This window comes from Chlorocebus sabaeus, chromosome 2 (genome assembly GCF_047675955.1).
Source record: "Chlorocebus sabaeus isolate Y175 chromosome 2, mChlSab1.0.hap1, whole genome shotgun sequence".
Taxonomy (NCBI): domain Eukaryota; kingdom Metazoa; phylum Chordata; class Mammalia; order Primates; family Cercopithecidae; genus Chlorocebus; species Chlorocebus sabaeus.
Window position 1 is genome coordinate 61,730,786 of NC_132905.1, and position 19,685 is coordinate 61,750,470.

Consider the following 19,685-nt stretch of genomic DNA (forward strand, 5'->3'; position numbering starts at 1 on the left):
GGACCACATTTATTCTGCCCTCCATTAGCTACTCATTAAGATAAATTACATTTGTGTTTTTGGTGGGAGCCCTGGGGGTGCTGAGCAGCCCAGAGCAACCACTAGTGACCTTCAGAAAAATAATATTGAAGAAAAAAGGGTGTTTTTGGATTCCTCATCATTCGGCAAGCTGCGCTGAGGGTAGAGCAGCCAGCTGAGTTCAGGACCGGGGCAGAGAGTTTACCCTCCAGCTGGCTCCTCCAGACCCATCGGTCCAGAACTAGTGCCTTAGCGGTGAACACAGAACTGTCACAAAGCTGTCCTGAGCATGAAACTGTTACCAACCAATCTGTCTGTGGAGTTGTTACAAAACTGTCTTGTGTGTGAATGTGTCACAATGTTGTCAAGTATGTGACTTTGTATAAGAAATTGTCGTGCAATTGTCCTCTAGGTAAAACTGCCAAGAAGTCGTCAAGTATATGCAGTCGCCATTCATTTGAAAAACTACCGGGAAAAAGTTTCTTTTCTTTTCATGTATGAGGGACAGGTTGCTGTATGTGTGACCGTGAGCAAGTTGCTGACAGGCACTGTGCGTGGCTGCTGCTTCTGCAATAACAGTGCCTGGCACATGGTAGGTGCTCAATGAGTACTTGCCAAATGTCTCCTCAAGGCTGCAAAGTGGACTCAGATAGGTTCTGGTTCTTTCAGGTGCCGGCTTTGTCCCATAGTGGGCTGGGCTGGGTGCCTCAGGTAGGTCTGCTGCCTTTCGCATCCTCTGAGCCTGCTTTGGTTGTCAGACCTAGGGTAGGTCTGCTGCGTTTCACATCCTCTCTGAGCCTGCTTTGGCTGTCAGACCTAGGGTAGGTCTGCTGCCTTTCGCATCCTCTGAGCCTGCTTTGGTTGTCAGACCTAGGGTAGGTCTGCTGCCTTTCACATCCTCTCTGAGCCTGCTTGGGTTGTTGTAAAGTGCACTGAGGCCTGTGTATGACGTGCCCAGCAATACTGGGGAAAATAAATGCTGGCTGCTCATTCCCTCTCTCCCTCTTGTGGGGGGTTTATGATTCCTCAGGGCTCTTCAGGGTAGCCGAGGCCTCTCGTGGCTCTTTGGGAGGCTGTGGAAGCTTCAGCTTTGCCTGAGTAGGACGTTTGCTGTGGTTAGGACTCTGGCAGGACACCTCCAGTCAATCAGGATGCTCAATGTCACAAGGATTGGGGGCAATGCCCACTGCTCCAAACCCAGGAGGCTTCCTCTGGGGAGGATGTGAGCTCCAGGATTCCAGGAATGGTGGGAGAAAACCTAAGGAGAGCTGAAAGCTCATAATTCCTAAGATAAGGCCGAGTGAGACAGGTACCAGCTTTTGAAGTTTGTTCTGCAAACGACCTTCTTCACTTTTTTGCGTTGAAGCCCTGCAATCGGCAGAGCTCAGGGCTAGGAATTAGGGCCTTTACTCCTGTCCCAGCTTGGACTCAGATTCATTGTATGACCATTGGCAGGGCACCTCATTGCCCCCTGCCTCAGTTTCCCTATCGGAAAAACAGAGGCTTGGTCTTAATAAAGAACTTTTGAACTTTTTCTTAGCCAAAGGAGCCTTCTTTTTTCCAAGATGAAATGTGATATGAGAGATCGATTCCTAAAATGAATGAGTTGAACTGTTTTGGCTGAGGCCAGGATGGGGGTGAGGGTGAGGATCTCGAGCTGTCTTTTCGGTTTCCTTTACCTACTTCTAGAGGCAGGCTCTGAGGGCTTGGATACTCCCTAAGGACCCTTTGAACCCCAGACTTCCACAGGGCTAATGGCTGTAAGGAAGGTGATATAACTTTGTGGGACTCTGGAGCCTGGGTTCATTCCCACACTAGCTTCTCTGAGCATTAGTTTTCCCATCTGTAAATGGGGACAATGACTATGCTCACATGTTGCTGTGACAGTTCAGTAAGCTGGTTTTGTGTGTGGCATGCCAAAACAGGGTTTGGCTGACATGGGGCGCACAGCAAAGCGGGAGCTGCTAGCAGTTGTGGATCTCTTCTCTCACGAGCGAGACTGCCTCAACAACTCTGCGATATGGATAGTATTATCTGGTCTTGCAGACAAGGAAGCTAAGGCACAGAGAAGGTAAGTAAGTTGCCCAGATCACATAGCTGGTGAGTGGCACACTCAAAGCCAGGCAGTCTTAGTAATAGATAGTTATTATTATTTTAAGTACTGGGGAGAGACTAGGCCACAGAATAGGTCCAAAATAAATACCCTCCTCACCTTCTATAATTAAACCCTAAGAAAGCTTAGAAATAGGCCGGGCATGGTGGTTCATGCCTGCAGTCCTAGCATTTTGGGAGGCCGAGGTGGGTGGATCACGAGGTCAGAGTTCAAGACCAGCCTGACCAAGATGGTGAAACCCCGTCTCTACTAAAAATACAAAACACCTGCACTGGGTGCGGTGGCAGGCACCTGTAATCCCATTACTTGGGAGGCTAAGGCAGAAGAATCGCTTGAACCTGGGCAGCAGAGGTTGCAGTGAGCCGAGATCGTGCCACTGCACTCCACCCTGGGTGACAGAGTGAGACTCTGTCTCAGAAAAAAAGAAAGCTTAGAAATATAACCAGCTCCCAGTGCTGAGAAGACTTGGGGCCCCACTGCCAGTGAGCATCAGGAAAGGGGGCAGGTCTAAAAGTCAGGGCTGACTGAGGCAGGCCCTTGGTCAATGTGTCCCTGCCAGTGTTCCTGGGACAGCCCCAGTTCTTCTCAGCCAGCAACCTGAGTACCTGGAGCTTCCAAGAGGTGGCAGAGAGTTGGGAATGCAGTTTGGGCCTCCAGCCACCTGGCACAAAGTAAGCATCTTCAGGGACCCTATTCTGGGTCTGGTCTCTCCCCATGGGCCTTCTTCAACACTCAAATCCTAGTACAAGGGAGAGAGCCCCAGATGTGGACTCTTGTCCAGTTCTGCAGGTCCTCAGGCAAGTGTCTCTCTGTCTCTGGGCTTCAGTTTCTCCATCTGTCAAATGGATGTTTAAACTCAGTGTTTCTAAAGGCCCACTGTTCACCCCAACCATCCACCCACCCACCCACCTACCCATCCACCTACCCATCTGCCCACCCATCTATCCATCCATCCATCCATCCATCCTTCCACCCACCCACCCATGTATCCATTCATCCATCCACCCACCCACCCACTCATCTATCTACCCATCCATCCATCCACCCACCCATCTACCCATCCAGCCACCCATCTGTCCATCCACTCACCCACCCATCTATCCATCCATCCATCCACCCACCCACTCATCTATCCATTCATCCATCTATCCACCCACCCACCCATCATCCACCCAACCATCTATCCATCCATCCATTCAGCAGATATTTCTTGAATACCATCTATGTGCCAGGATCCTTTATTTATTAAAGTTAAAAGACAAATCACAGACCTGTAGAAACATTTTAGAAAGACACACAAAATCATACTGGATTGGAAATGTAAATTTCCCAGACACTTTTATTCACCAATGACTCTCCAGCGCCATGCATAGGGCCACATGTCTATTAGGTGCTCTGTAAAATACTTGTTGGATGTAAGAATGAATAGGACATATTTTGCTGTTCTAAAGAGAGCTGCCTCCTGAATCTGAGAGTGGAGTCAGACATCCTCTCTAGGACTTATTAATAGCTGAAAGTTACCAGAAAGCTTTGAGATCTGCCCAAAGTTATTAAGGATTGGAGTTTAAAAATATGACTGTGTATTGGGGGCGGAGGATGGGGGGGTGTGTGGAAAGTATGTCATGTTTGTAAACCTCTGTTACAACTTCAGTATCATCATTAAGCCAGTTACACACAAAGTAGCCAAGAATATCTTTAATACACAAAGAGCTCCTATAAATCAATAAGAAAAAGGGGAATGATCCAAGTGTGTTGAGGGAGAATGGGCAAAGACATTACAAGTAATTTAAAAAAGGAAGACAAATGGGACAATAACCATATGCAAAGCTGTTCTACTTCCCTAAGAATTTTCAAATTGAAGATGAGAACAAGAATGAAATACTACCATGACCTACAAGATACGGAAACTGTAAAAGACTCTGGTACCTTATTTTGAGAAGGCAATTTAGGCAGAGTCTATTATCTGTAGCATGAGGTAGTAACAGCATTTGACAGGCAGTGTCCTGAGTTCAGAGACGGGTAGGCACTTGTTAGGAGCCACACAGTGAGTCATGGGAGGGGAGGAGCTAGAACTCAGACCTCTGGATGGGCACCTTAGACCCTTTATCTCCAGCCAGCTGGCCCTCTCTATCTGGGCTAGTGTACACCCTGGCCCCTGGCCCCTGACTGGGTAGCCCAGGTCTGCTATATCCATTGCTGCACCCTGCTGTGGGCCTGAGGACGGCTGGGACACTGCTATTCCAAATGACATGTCTCTCATGGTTACCCTGTCCTTCCCAGAGATGAATCTTTCAATTAGTCCTGCTGGGCAGCAGCCTTAGAGGGTAGAGGTAGGACTCCAAGTCTGGGGATGAGATAAACCTGTTCTCAAATCCCAGCCCCACCTTTACTCCCTGGGACAGTTACTTAACCTCAGTTTGCTCATTTGTAAAATAAACACTGTCCAGGTGTGGTGGCTGACACCTGTAATCCAAGCACTTTGGGAGGCTGAGGTGGGAGGATCACTTAAGGCGAGGAATTTGAGACCAGCCTAGGCAACACAGTGAGACCCTTATCTCTATGAAAATAAAATTTTAAAAAATTAGCCAGGCATGGTGATGCATACCTATAGTCCCAACTACACGGGAGGCTGAGGTGGGAGGATTGCTTGAGCCCGAGAGGTCAAGGCTGCAATGAGCTATGATCATGCTACTGTCCTCCAGTCTGGGTGACAGAGAGAGAGAGACTGTCTCAAAAACAAACAAACAAGATTAAAATGAACACAATCACCCACCCACTGAAAAGCTTGTTCCTTCCAGCCAGGCACTTTTCAAGGCACTGAGGATACATCAGTGAATGAGACAGACCTTCCCCTCATGAAGTTTACATCCTAAGTGAGAGAGGGAGATCATTTCAGAGAATGACAGGGAATTGAATTTGGGTACACAGAGTGGCAGGAGGGAGGGCCTGGGCCGCCTAGAAGGGCATCTCTGAGATACACAAGAAAGCACTCTTGGCGGAGGGACCAGTGGGTACAAAAGCCCAGAAGCAGGAAAGAACGAGTGTGGAAGAGAGCAGTGAGGCCAGAGTGCAGTGACCGAGGGGAGAGTGGTGGTTGGTGAGGTCTGGAGGCAGAGGGGCCAGACCCTCAGGACACATGGACGAGTTTGGATGGTGCTGGGTTTTCCTGGAATTGAGTCAGGAAGCACTGTGGGTTGCAAGCCGAGGAGTGTCTGCCACCTTGAAAGTTTCTCTGGTGCTGAGGGGAATGGACTGTGGGGCAGGAGTAGAAGCTGGGAGCTCAGGGTGTAGGGGTTCTGGTCATTCTAGTGACCTGGATGAGGCTGGCAGCTCTGAGAAGCGGGTGGATCCAGGGAGGATGGACAGACAAGCTCTGCTCATGGGTTATTATGAAAATTAAAGGGTAAGTGACTTAGTCCACAGTGCAGCACATAGCACATGCTAGACAGATCTTAGTTTTTTTATTTATATATTTATTTATTTTTGAGACAGAGTCTTGCTATATCACTCAGGCTGGAGTGCAGTGGTGTGATCTCAACTCACTGCAACCTCCGCCTCCCAGGTTCAAGCAATTCTCCTGCCTCAGCCTCCCTAGTAGCTGGGATTACAAGTGCCCACCACCATGCCTGGCTAGTTTTCATAATTTTAGTAGAGATCGGGTTTCACCATGTTGGTCAGGCTGGTCTCGAACTCCTGACCTCAAGTGATCCACCTGACTCAGCCTCCCAAAGTGCTGGGATTACAGGTGAGAGCCACTATGCCCAGCCAGATCTCAGCTTTTAAGAGACCCAGACCTAGAATCTGAGATACACAAGAAAGCACTCTAGGCGGAGGGACCAGTGGGTACAAAAGCCCAGAAGCAGGAAAGAACGTGGTGCCTCCTCCATAAATGTCCCAAATCGCTTCTGCCTCTCCTGGTCATTGGTTCAAATTGTGATTCCTTGACCTCTTGTTGCCTCTTGACTTTTGCAGCCTGCTGGGATGAGGTACTTGTTCTGAGTTCCTCTAGTTGTTATTTTAAGCAGACTGCATATCCTCCGGCCCCCATCTCCCAAGCTGGTGCAAAACCCAGGGCAGCATCTGGGTGGCTCCCTAAGTCATTTTCTAAGTTGAGAATAGGTAGTAAAGTCACCTATTCTCACAACCATGACATCTACCCAGTCCAGGTTCCCAGACTAACTGCCCAGTCCCCAGAAATAGAGAGATGGGAGGCAGCGCCAGGCAGGAGGGAACCCAGGTCACATACACAGGTTTGAGTCCCAGCTCTGCCACCTTGGCCCTAGGAAGGCCCTCTGACCTCTCTGAGTCTCTGCACCTCATCTGCAAAATAGGAATGATGTTATTAAAGGATTGCTTGCAGGGTAAAGTGAGGTAATAACCTGCAGAGCACCTGGCTGTGTGCCCAGCTCATATGGCAAATGCTCACCAGGTAGAATCCTAAGGTTGTGGGCAATGCATACAAAGCCTCTGGTGCATTGTAGGTGCTCAATAAATGGCAGGATGCCAGTAGGGAGGAGTTGAATGAAAGAAGGGGAAAGAGACCCAGTGCGTGGTGGGGGAGGCAGGAACACAGGGAGTTGGGGGCTCCACCTTGGAAACCTCTCCTGGCCCTGGGGGCACTGTCTCCACCAAATCCAAATCCAGGCAGCTACAGGGACCTGGGCCTGCACAGGCATGGAATTCTGCACTCACTATTAGTGGGCCTCAGTTTCCTCATCTGCGAAGTGGGAACCATAACCCTTCTTACCCAGTTATAAACTGGATTCTGGGCTGGAAACAAGATGAGCAGCTACAACCTGTCCTACACCACCCCCAGCTGGAGCTGCGGGCCTCTGGGAGCTCTGGCCGATTTTCAAAGGGACTAGAACTGCAAAGAGCAGAACCAGGCTAATGTGGCTGAGTGTTCACAGTGTGCCAGGACCTGTGCTACCCAGCTCCTTGTACTAAATCATTAAAACTTGCCATAACCCCACAAGGGGGGGACTACTCTTACTCCATTTGCAGGGATGAGAAAACTGAGGCTCAGAGAGGTGAAGGGGTTGGCCCAAGCATTCACAGGAAGTGCCAGGTGGAATGCAAACCTGAGCCCAGCTCCTAACCACTGGGGAGGAGCCTGCCTTGTGGCCTGTCACCCCTCCTTGCCGACTCCTGCCAGCTGGGCCTCCAAAGGCCAACAAATGCCATTTAAAGCCATACCTCTCTCAGGGCACACCAGGGATGAGCCCCAAACTGTGGGGGCAGACAGGAGGAGTTATATCAGCCAAGTGAAGGCAGGAGGGAGAAGGCTACTCCAAGTGCCTTTATTCTGGAACTGTTTGCATTGCAGGGATGGAGCCCTTAGCAGCAACCCCCAGACCATCAAAAAAGCTGGCTATGCACACAAACGTCCTGAGCATATGTTTCCTTTCATTCTCTCTCTTTCTCTTTTCTCCTTCCTTCCTTCCTTCCTGCCTGCCTGCCTTCCTTCCTTCCTTCCTTCTCTCCCTCCCTCCTTCCTTTCTTCCTTTCTCTCTCTCTCTTTCTCAGTCTCTCTCTCTTTCTTTCTTTCTTTCTCTCTCTCTCTTTCTTCCTGGTGTGGGGAGTTGTTGATGCAAGAGAATAAGATGATCCACAAACTGAACTGATTCAGCCAAAGCAGCCCTCAGCCAGAGGCGAGCGGGAAGTGTAATCTGTTGGCTGGGGATACTCCTTGTGGGGGACTTTGAACCCCTGTGGAATGTTGTTCAAGCCAATGTCACACGCCTTCACGGGCAGGGAGTCTCCAGCTGATGTCTCTTTTACAAGAAAACTCACTGCTGCTAAGGTTACTACCTCCATCAGAGTAGGGGGGAGGGGGACCCCAAGGACAGGGTCTGGTTTGCAGCATATGCGTGCCAACTGCAGGCAGTGATCCAAGGGCACAGTCAGGAAGGAGGGTGGACAGAGGAGCATCACCGCAATTGAGCGTCCCAGTAGTGTGCTCAGGAAGGCCTGAGGGCTGCTGCAGCAGCACTAACACTTGTCGGAAGAATCCCTCGCAGGAAGGGTGGTCCAATGGCGAGCCATAGTGGATCCAAGCTCACACTCTGAAGTGTGACTTTGCTTGTTTATTTTAAGAGAAGGGGTCTCACTGCGTTGCCCAGGATGGCCTCGAACTCCTGGACTCGAGCCATCCTCCCTCCTCAGCTCTGTAAGTAGCTGGGATTTCAGGTGAGAGTCAATGCACCTGGCTCTGGAGTGTGACTTCTTGTAAGACCTTCTTATACAGACTTTTTTGTAATTGTTTTTGAGACAGAGTCTCACTCTGTCACCGTTGGAGTGCAGTGGCACGATCTTGGCTCACTGCAAGCTCCACCTCTCAGGTTCATGCCATTCTCCTGCCTCAGCCTCCCAAGCAGCTGGGACTATAGGCGCCTGCCACCATGCCTGGCTAATTTTTTGTATTTTTTAGTAGAGATGAGGTTTCGTTGTGTTAGCCAGGATGGTCTCGATCTCCTGACCTCGTGATCCGCCCACCTCGGCCTTCCAAAGTGCTGGGATTACAGGCGTGAGACATTGAGCCTGGCCCAGACTTTTTAATAAGATCAGAAAACCCAGACCATAAGGCAGAACAATCCCCCTCTACCCCCTCAAAAACCAGTGGATTTGACCACATTGACAGCATGGTAAGTAATGATTTCTACTCTCCGAAGGTGAGGACTCTACAAAGTCAGATTTAAAAAGGCATTTTTTGTGTCAAAATCAACACAGGATTGATATCTAGGTAATACAAGGAAGCCCAATAAGTTGACAAGGAAACTTCAGGAAATCCAATTTTAAAAGTGGGAAAAATAAAAATAAAATGTTTAAAAAGTGAAAAAATAAAATTTAAAATTAAAAATCAGGTGAATAAGAACTACATAATTAAAACAAATAAAAAAGTTAAAATAAAATAACATTCAAAAATAAAATTAAATAACAAAATAAAAATTTAAAAATAAGGTGTAAAAATAAAGTATAAAAATCCATTCAAACAAAAAATACATTTGTAAAATAATTTAAATGCATTAAAGTTAATAAAAACAAAACATTAAGAATAAAAGTAACACGTTTAAGTGAAATAAAATTTAAAATGTAAAAATACATGAAATAATTTTTACAAGTAAAATAAAAAATCAGCTATTTTTAACAATATAAAGAATAAAGGAAAAAAAATAGAAACGTCAAAGGAGAGCAAGGTCTTGCTAGACTGATGCTGATGATGTGCTGTGAATTAAGGAGTCTGATTAGCTCAAATGCCTGCAGGGAGGCGGGGGAAGTGAATGAGGAGGGTGGTGTAGGGGTGAGAGGGGAGGAGGAAGGAAAAGCATGCCCTTAGGCAGCATCTGACTCGGTTTTTCCAGCCCGCTGTGGGCAGAGGGCAGGATGTCAGGCCTCACCATGGCCTCACCCCAAAATAGCCATCACATCATTTATGCATTTGTAATGTGCTGGCAATACACACACACACACACACACACACACACACACACACGCATGTTACATCATCCCATTCTCACTGCCATCCTCTGAGGTCCACTTTCATAGAGGAGTGAACAGAGACTCAGAGAGGGTGGGTCACTGTGCCACAGTCACACAGCACTTAGGACCACCCTATCCTCTGAATCTGGCATCCTCAAAATGACCTTCTTTGGATGAGTTAGGTCTGCTGAGGACTTCCAAACAGAGGCAGGGCCATCTCTGACATCAGGCTCAAATTTCTGTACGCTAGGAAGAGCCCACCCCCCATGACGCATGACAGTTATCACTATTAAAGAAGCACGGACTGTCTTCTAGAAGGTCACATGCATAGTCGTCTTGACAACCATATGAGGTAGATGCTCTTATTGTCCCCATTATATTGACAGACAACATAGAGATTCAGGAGTCAGATACTGTCACCCAAGCACGGCAGTAACAGAACTGGGAGCTGAGCCCAGGACTGTCACAGCCCAAATCTCACACTCCCTGCATGTCACCAGGCCCTTTTAACCATCACTGATGAGCACTCCCTATATGCTAGCAATGTGTTTGTCTGTGTTTCATGCCTCATTTTGCAAATTAGCCAACAGGAGCACAGAAGGGAGAGATGACCTGCCCAAGGTCACTCAGCCAGTAAGTGGTAGAGCCCACAGCCTTCGTGACAGCCTGCCAAGCCCCCAGTGCTCATCTGAGACTTGCTAGAGACAGCTGTGCCCACTGGCCAACCCCAGAGCAGGCTCAGAAGGGCAGCTGTGACATTCCTTCTCTTCACGTCTCCACCCTGGCGGATGTGGGCTCTGCCGTCGGGCTCCAGGGAAAGTGGAGATTTCCAGTGAAAGGGAGTGGTTTCCCCAAGTGGCCTGGGTCCTCTGGGCTTGGGAATGCCTCTGTTTTGAGTTGGTGAAACAGAACCTCCCACCCTGTGGGCAATGGCACATCAGAGCCCCCACTATGGGCCACAGGGCAAGGGCCCTATGAATCATGCTGTTACTGCAAGAAATCATTCCAGGGCAGGCAGTGGCAGCCCAGCATGGGACAGCAGTGTCCGGGTGGAGCTGGCGTCACCCATCCGGAGATGGGAAGCAGACTATTCCCGACGGGATCTGGAAGAAACTCCGAGGGCGGGGCTGAGGGCACATGTGTCCTGGATGTTGCTATTACACAGGGCTAGGAAAAAAGGCTCCAGCCCACAGAGACCTGGGAGCACATCACGACGTTTCCCCAGCCTGGCTGTGTGTCCTTGGCAAGTTGATTCCCCTCCCTGAATGTGGAAGGTCTCGTCTGTAGAAGAGGGAGAATAATAGGGTTAAGCCACTTCATGGGGCTATAATGTGGGTAGCCTGGGAGGAGGGCTGCCGTGGTGGTTATGGACTCAGGCTTTGGAATCAATCGTCTGGATGGAATCTTGGTTTTTGCCAAACTTACTCTGCCAAGCTATGGGGTAGAAACATGAAATTGCTAATATTTGGCTGTTTATGACCTACACAAATGGCAACTGCACATACTTCAATGAATGTGCCTCTCTTTTAACAGCTTCCTCTGCTACAAAATGTGGGTAATGACAAGCCCCTCAGAGGGGTGCTGTGAGGATAAAATAAGGCTGGGAGGCAATTAAGTTCAGTAGTTAGAGCTGGGCTCTGGGGCAAGGAAAGATTTGAACCTTGGCTGAGTGGCCTTGGGCAGTTACTTAACCTCCCTGTGCCTCAGTTTTCTCGTCTATAAAATAGGAATACTACTACCCACTGTACAGGTTTATGAAGATACTTTAATCAATGAATACATACAAAGTACTTAGAACAGTGTCTGAAATTGTTAAATAAAATAAAGGAATGCAGGCAACATCTGGCATCTCCTGCACCCTCATGTCTACTCACATAAATGCTCAACCACAAAACCAAATCCAAAGTGACTTTTGTCAAACTTTGATGCCAATGAAAGTTAACCCGGTGAAACCCCGTCTCTACTAAAAAATACAAAAAAACTAGCCGGGCGAGGTGGCAGGCGCCTGTAGTCCCAGCTACTCAGGAGGCTGAGGCAGGAGAATGGTATAAACCCAGGAGGTGGACCTTGCAGTGAGCTGAGATCTGGCCACTGCACTCTAGCCTGGGCGACAGAGTGAGACTCCGTCTAAAAAAAAAAAAAGTTAAGTATTTTTAAAGAAAACATATAAAAATATGGTTCAGGGAACATATATGTGTGTGGAGATGTAGGTGAGGAGTGTGTTCCCTGATGTCCACCCCCAGGGCTGTTCTATGTCCCGATGGTGCCTATAGCCCAATACTCTAAGGACAGGACTATTGAGACCATGATGGCTCCGTGGCTTGGTCCCTCTCACGAAATCACACAGCCAAGCCTCAGACCCTATGGAGAGGCTCACGTTGCCCAGGTAACTCTGGAGGCCCTTAAGAAGCACCCAGCCCTGGGCTGGCCTCTGGTTATTAAGAAATTCCTGCAGACAGCCTTGGATGTGTGAAAGCCCTCCAGATTCCATCCTGTCTTAACTTTTTTTGAGACAGAGTCTTGTTCTGTCACCCAGGCTGGAGTGCAGTGGTGTAATCTCAGCTCACTGCAACCTTTGCTTCCCAGGTTCAAGTTATTCTCATGCCTCAGCCTCCTGAGTAGTTGGGATTACAGATGTGCACCAACACACCTGGCTAATTTTTGTATTTTTAGTAGAGATGGGGTTTCACCATGTTGGCCAGGCTGGTCTTGAACTCCTGGCCTCAGGTATTCTGCCTGCCTCAGCCTCCCAAAGTGCTGGGATTACAGGTGTGAGCCACTGCGCCTGGCTCCATCCTGTCTTCTGACATTTGTCCTAGCCCTGGGAAAAAAGGCAAAGCACACTGAGCATTTCCAAGTCACATGGGGGAAAACTGAGGCTCTGAGAGGCTCTCAACCTGTCAGGCTCTGGAGCAGGCTGCCTTCCTCTACCAATTCAAGTTTTGCCTTCACCGCTGGTTGCCTGCACCCTCACTTCTACTCATGGCTGGGTGACCTTGGGTAAGGTGTTTCCCCGCTTGAGTCTCCAATTTTACAAGGATTGGTCTCAAAGATCTCACTTGACCTTTTTGGCCTTAACACTTCATTATTCTAGAACCCTTCTCCAGAATTTCAGAGAGAAAATGAAAGCTGAACTGCTCTGCAAACTATAAAGTGCTATACAAACAAGAAGGTGGTTAATGGCAGCATTAGATGGGTTTTCAGGAGAAGTCTACCGTAGACAGGATTTGCTGTGGGTTTTGGAATTAAGAAGACCCAGCTCACACATGTATTTGTGATGTGATTTTGGATAAGCCAGCCCCGCTCCCTGAACCAACTTCCCTCTTCTATAAGCTGCCGGTGAGGGCATATCCACCAGGCAGGGCTGGGGTGGACCAAAGGAAAGGAGCGCGCAATGTCTGCCACACCCTGGACACGCAGAGGTGTTGATGCAGGAGGAGATTTAGGGCCCCAACACATGATTCCACCTTCCAGGAGCTAAAGTCCACACACCTGGGGAATGATGTAGCTGTCAGATTCAGGGTGATTAGAAACAAGCATTTGAACTAAGGCAATTGTTTGGAGCTCCAGAGACAGACTCTCTGGGCTTACATCCCAGCACCGCTGTCTGTTGCTGTACCAACCACTGGGCCTCAGTCTCCTCAACTGTAATATAGAGATCCTCCTGGAATCTGCCCCTTACAGCTGTCAGGAGAGCCTTCATTAGGCCATAACTGAAAGGGACTGAGCACAGAAGATGGGCTCAGCTGGTCCAGCAGCCTCCACACTATTTTGACAACGGTAAGAAATACACTTTTATATCAGTACACTAGTAAACACATGCACATGCGTGCACACACTCACATACATCCACATATATGTGCATGCACACTCACCCACTCATACACACATTCACATATGTGTGTAAACTGAAACACATTCCTTAAATAGTTTTCACACTTGCAATGCACTCTGATATATTCTAAAAAGGAGGTTGGCAAAAACCGTAGCCTCTGGACCAAATTTGGATGTTTTTGTGTGGCCGGTGAGTTAAGAAGAGTGGAGTATGTGAGAGATCATATGTGGCTTGCAAGGCCTAAAGTATTTACTATCTGACCCTTCGCAAAAAATGTTTGCTGACCCCACTCTATTTTATTCAATTATATTCCATTCCATTCTGTTCTGTTCCATTCCGTTCCATTCCATTTCATTCAAAAATGCTGACTATAGTTAAATTTATTGTCCTCACCTGCTGATGCATCGTAACCCTCAGTTTGGAAAACTTTAAACTAATGGGAGCTTCAGTTTTTTCACCAGACGGGAGGATGGATGAATAAACCCTATCCATGTGACACCTTAGCCAAGCAACGTCCCCTCTTTGTCTCGGATTCCTCAGCTGAGGCTGGGGCCACCACCAGCCTGCTCTCGAGGGTGTGTTGAGGTGCAGCCTCAGAAGTCTTGTCCATGACGTTCTCATTGGTGGATCTTAAGATCCCAATAGTAAATATTTTAGGCTTTTTGTGCCACATACGATCTGTTGCATATTCCAATATTCCTAGCTTGAAGGCCATGTAAAAATAGTCCTCTGGCCGCAGAAATGGAGGCACACCCATCTCTGCTGTCCTTTTCAACACCTTAGCCCAGGGCCTGGCCTAGAGGAAGGACCCAGTAAGTATTTCTTCATGATGATGGTGACCGGAGAATGGCACCAAATGCCTTCCATGACGGGACTCTGGCCCAATCTGCAATCAGAACTTCACTTCCTTCGGCCATGTGGTCCCTTGTGCCCTTCCCACCTGGCCACACTCTCCCATCATCCTGCAGAGGTCCTTACCCTACTGCCACCTCTGCCTGACAGAATCCTAAATCCTACTCCCCCCGATGGGGTTCCTCTCAGACGCTTCCACCTTGCAGTCCTGGCAAATCACTGACATGATTCATTTCTATATCTATTGCACAGGCTTCGGAGCCTCCAAAACTCCGGGTCCAGGTCCTGGCTCTGCAGCTGTGAGCTCCTGGGCAGGCCATTGATGCTTTCTGAGCCTCAGTTCCTGGGTCTGGGAAACAGGCATAACACAAGGCAGTGGCAGAGTGAGGATGCAAAGCCCCACCTACACAGTTCCCAGCACGTGGCTCGCCTCCCTCCTTGCTCCGTGGCCTCAATCTCAGTGGCCTGAATCTCCTTCAGTGGCCAGGCAGGGGGGTTGGATTCCATCCACAGGAGAGGGAGGTGGGGCAATGGGATGGAAAAGCAGCATCTCTTTTGCACCCAGGCTTGGCTTCAGAATGCTGAATGGAAGAAGGATGGCAAATAAAACTTGATTGACCACCTACTATGTGCCAAGAATTCAGCTTTCCATTTCTCAGCCAGCCCCTATGTTATGAAGAAACCCAAGCCGAGAGGCCCAAGGTTACGTTCTATTAAGACTCAGCGCCATTCCCTCAGTCCTCAATGTCCAGTCATTACCCACCCCCGCCCTGTAGGAATCCCCTTCAGAACTACGCCTGCATCTAAACCTGGCTTCACCTGGATGCCAGCACTCAGGGGACATACATTGTTCTGTGCCCAGCGATGGCTCCTGCTTGCCCAAGGCTTGGTGTGTCTGTCTGTGTACAGGAGACAGTGCTGCCTGCCTGGCCCTCCGCACGGGGCTTTGCAATTTAAACAGAAGTGTCATATTCACTCCACATAATGGGCCTCTGGAGTGGGCACCGCCACAGTCAATTTACAATAAAGAAAAACAAGTCCAGAGAGAGGAGAAGATTTGCTTCGGATACATCACAAGCAAGAGGCAGAGGTGAGCTTAACCCACGTAAGACCCCACTCCCTTCTGGTCCAGGGCATGTCTGTTCTGCTGTAAAATGGGAAGGGAAAGTGGTCAAATCCTCATGAAGCCCCTACTGTGTGCCTTTGGCCCCCTTCCCTCTTGGACTGTGGTACATCTTCCCAATTGCTCAGAGGTGGGTGCAAGTTTTCCCATTTCACAGATGGGGAAGCATGGATGGGAAAAGGCATGTGACCTGCTTAATGTCACATATCTAGGGCAGGAGAGGGCTCAAGGTTTGAATCTAGGACTCTTCACTTTGCCCCTTACTTGCTCAGGTCTAGAAAGATCCAGAAACTCCATGTGAATGTGGGGGTCCCTCCCCAGCAGGCCTTGGATGTCAGGGAAAGTCAGTCACAGACTGGCACCTCCTCCTTGCCTAAATGGACCTCCAGATCTAGGGATGCGAACCAGAGCCCCCTCACTCTGCCGGACTGTCCCATTGCCAGGACACCCCAGCATGTTTCCAAAAAATGTCCCCATCTGGTTCTGATTCATTTATACTTAATTAATCAAAATGTTGTTTTGTAAGAGACACTTGAGATCCAAGAATCTTTCTCAAGTCTTTTATTTCATTCTTTCTTAGAAACAGAAAAATTGGGCTTCATTAAGAAGCAGTTACGCCGGAGCCTGAGGAAGGACGGGTCTGTGGGAACCAGGCCTCAAGGGGGCTCAGACAGGGCAGATGCCAGCCCAGCAGATCATTCCTCGGGATCGTGCAGACCTGGCCAAACGCTGAGGCCAAAGAGTTTTGCCATGTTCCCCAGGCTGGTCTTGAACTCCTGGGCTCAAGCTATCCGCCCATCTTGGCCTCCCAAAGTGTCAGGATTATAGGCTTGAGCCATCACACCTGGGTTACACTGTCTATCTCCACCTCTTCAGCATGCTCTAATAAGTCTCACCGCCAAGAAATCTGCTAAACCCAGCATTTCCCAATCTATTTGACCAGAACTCCTGTGGCTGCCTTGCAAAAGATGCTACAGGAAGGGTTTATCTAGCTCTGGTCCCCACTCCAGTGCCAATGGGCAACTGAGGCTATGGGTGGGGGACGGAGAAAATCTACTCACCCAAGGTCACATGACACAACTGGGTCAGGGGTGTGACTGAAATCCAAGGCTATCTCCATTGTATCCAACAAATAAAAGGAGCCCTAAGCCTCTTCTGAAGATGCTAGGCAGGTGTGTGTCCCAGAGGCAAGAGATCAGGTACTGGAGGAGGGATGCTGAGAGCCCCTCACCAAATTGCAGCCACATCCCTACCTCCTCACTGAGCTCCTGGGGAGGTGGTGGTGAGCTGTAGATGGGGCAGGGGGCAAAAGGGGCAGGATAGAAATTTATTATTTTTCTTTTCTTTTTTTTTTTTTTTTTTTTTTTGTCTTTTTTGAGCTGAGAAGCATCTTAAAAGTCTTCTAAACCAGCTCTTTTTTTTTTTTCTTTTTTGTTGTTGTCATTGTTTTTGTTGAGACAGAGTCTCACTCTGACACCCAGGCTGTAGTGCAGTGGCAAGATCTCGGCTCACTGCGACCTCTGCCCCCTGGGTTCAAGCGATTCTCCTGCCTCAGCCTCCCAAGTAGCTGGAATTACAGGTGCCCGCCACCACACCCAGCTAATCTTTGTATTTCTAGTAGAGACAGAGTTTCACCTTGTTAGCCAGGCTGGTCTCAAACTTCTGACCTCAAGTGATCCGCTTGCCTTGGCTTCCCGAAGTGCTGGTATTACAGGCGTGAGCCACCACACCTAGCCTAAACCAGCTCCTCTTTAGATGAGGAAACTGAGGCTCTGAGAAGGGAAGACCAGCACAACTCAGAAGATATCTTCTCAGCATTATGTCAGGCAGATTGGGATTCGAGCCTGCTTTGCTACTCACCTGCTGTGCAACCTTGGACAAGTCAGTTTCCTTCTCTGAACCTCAGTTCCCTCATCCAGAAAACACGCATCTCTCCCCTCCCTCCACTAAGCCATTGTGAGTAGCCAAGGACACAGTGGACATGAAATGAGAATCGTTAATACTTACCAGCACCTGTTAGGAGCCTGTGTCCTCAGCTACTCATTTCCCATACACACTCAGTCTTGCCCACAATCGTCCTTATGAGCAGGATACTTAAGTAAAAGATGGGTTAATGAAGGGAAAGGGGGTTTGTTTGATTTTTTTGGTATTGTTTAGAATGGAGAAGGATCTCAGATATCTTCTAAAGGATCCTCAGATGGGTAAAGTGAGAATTGGAGACACAAAGTGACTTATCCAAGGTCACTCAGTTGGTAACTGGGGAAGCTGGGATTTGAACTCAGTTGACCTGGCTCCAGAGCCCATGCCCCAACTACTAAACAAAGGCCATTCACAAAGGAGGCTCCCCATAGAGTCCCAAACTCACCCCAGCTCAGCTGAAAACCACATGCCTCTCCATTCCCTTGTCCCACTGTCACAGCAAGAACTGGAGCCTCTTGGGCCACAGTCTCCCTGACCCCATCCAATCCCACCTCCCAATTCTCCCACAGCCTCTGTCTGCTTCCTGCTCCGTTTCAGGAGTGACTGTCACTGTAGGGCTTTCACACAGATGGAAGGCCCCAGAGGGCAAGCCATTCTCTCTCATTTTCTCGCCCCTTTATCCTTGCTCACACCCAATGCCAGGGCTGGAAAGAGAGAAGACACCAACTGGACAATTCAGCAGTTATTTAAACCAGTCTGAGCCTTGGAATCCTAGGCTTTATTAAAACTGGATGACCCCTGTGTCATGAGGATATAGTTGGGATTTGATGAGCTAGGACATGAAAAACCCCTGGCACAGTGGCTGGCATTCGGCTGCTGATCTTAAGAGTGGCACCTGGAGGCCAAAGGGCTGCCCAGCTCAGGCAGGCAATTTGCTCATTTGCTCACCTGCTTACCCTTCTCCGAGGCACAGTCTCTACCAATTCCTGCTCTGCAGGGACAGCCTCCAACCCACCTTCTGAGGATGTTCTGACTCTCACAGCGAGGCTGTGGCATAGGACTCCCAGGTGACAGTGCATGGGGCCCCTGGTACATTTATGATCTGAACTTTGGCTCATCTTCCTAGCAGCCTGGGAGGTCAAGATGGAAAAACTAAGGCTCTCTGAGGGGCTGGACTTCTAGGCCATCCCCTATTAGAATAAATGAACCTGAACTCAGGTCTCAGGTCTGGCTGAACTCAACAGAGGGGGCCACGGAGGATCACTGCCCTCTGGGAGGTGACACCAGGAGTCAGGGTGAGTGATGCTGCTGGGACTGGGGCCTCTGGACTCCCCAGCCCAGGGCTCTCAATGTCACTTCCTGGCCCAGTGTGGATGCTTGGGATGGCTTCTAAGCCACTGAGTCTGTCTCCTAGTCCCTGTGGGCCCCCCGCCCCCGCCCCTCCGGTCTGGCTCTTGAGGCTTCTGTCTCTGCACGGAGCCGTCCTCCTTTCTGCCGACCATGTGGCTACTACAGAGAGCGCTGCTACCTTCTACCTTCTGGGAGAATCTCCTTGGCCCACCCTGCTCAGTGGCTCGCTCACTGGGTGCCCTGGAGCCTTAGTCTCCCCATTTAAAGTGAAGATGAGACTCATCTGGAGGAGCGAATGATCCAGGGCGCCAGGCACCAGGCAGATGCCCCCTAAGCCGCCACCCCCGGCTTCCCGGCCCCCGGTCTGCCCAGCAGCGCCTGGCCGGCCGCTGTGTCCTGTCACCCCTCGTACCTTGCTTCTTCCTTCGGTTCAGGGCGAGCATGTCCACGGCGTGGGCGACGAGCAGAAGCAGGCAGAGTGGCGCCCGCATCTGGGCAGCCTGGTCCGGGCTGGCGCTCCCCTGGCGGCCCGACGGCCCGGTGGCGGCGCGGAGGGCGCGGGGGCTGCTGTGGGCGCGCCGGGCGCATCCGCCAGTCGCGGGTCGGTACGGCCGCCAGGGACCCGCGGTCCGCCCAGAGGCCAGCAGCCAGGTCGAGTGACGGCGTTGGCGGAGCAGGGGCACTGCCCTGGCGGGGAGGAGCCGGCGCGGCGGGGGTGGCGCGTTAACCAACTCGGGGCCCGGGAGCGCGGGGGGAGGGGCCGGGGGTCGCCCGGGTCAGGGTGCTCGAGTTCGATCTGTCTCGCAGCTCGCGGTCTCGCGTCTTTCCCGCCCCCGGCACTGCCCCAGAGCACGTGTACATGCCCACCGCCAGGCACAGGTACGCAAGCGCGCGCAGGTACAGATGCACTGACACCCGGAGACCCTTACGGTCTCCTGAGCCCTCTCCGCGTCTGTGGTTTTCTTTCCCTCCCCCCAGCCCCCTTTCTCTGTTTG

General features: G+C 49.9%; 1 protein-coding gene across 1 annotated transcript in view; it reads right to left on the reverse strand.

Annotated features, from left to right (window-relative positions):
• The window catches only part of RSPO4 (R-spondin 4), a 42,474-nt gene extending 23,126 nt beyond the window's left edge, over positions 1 to 19,348 (reverse strand). Inside the window, exon 1 of the mRNA XM_007962861.3 lies at positions 19,103 to 19,348. Within this exon, the coding sequence (XP_007961052.2) occupies positions 19,103 to 19,181 (79 nt within the window). The 5' untranslated portion in view covers positions 19,182 to 19,348. The remainder of the gene's footprint in view (positions 1 to 19,102) is intronic.
• Between the last annotated feature and the right edge of the window lie 337 nt (positions 19,349 to 19,685).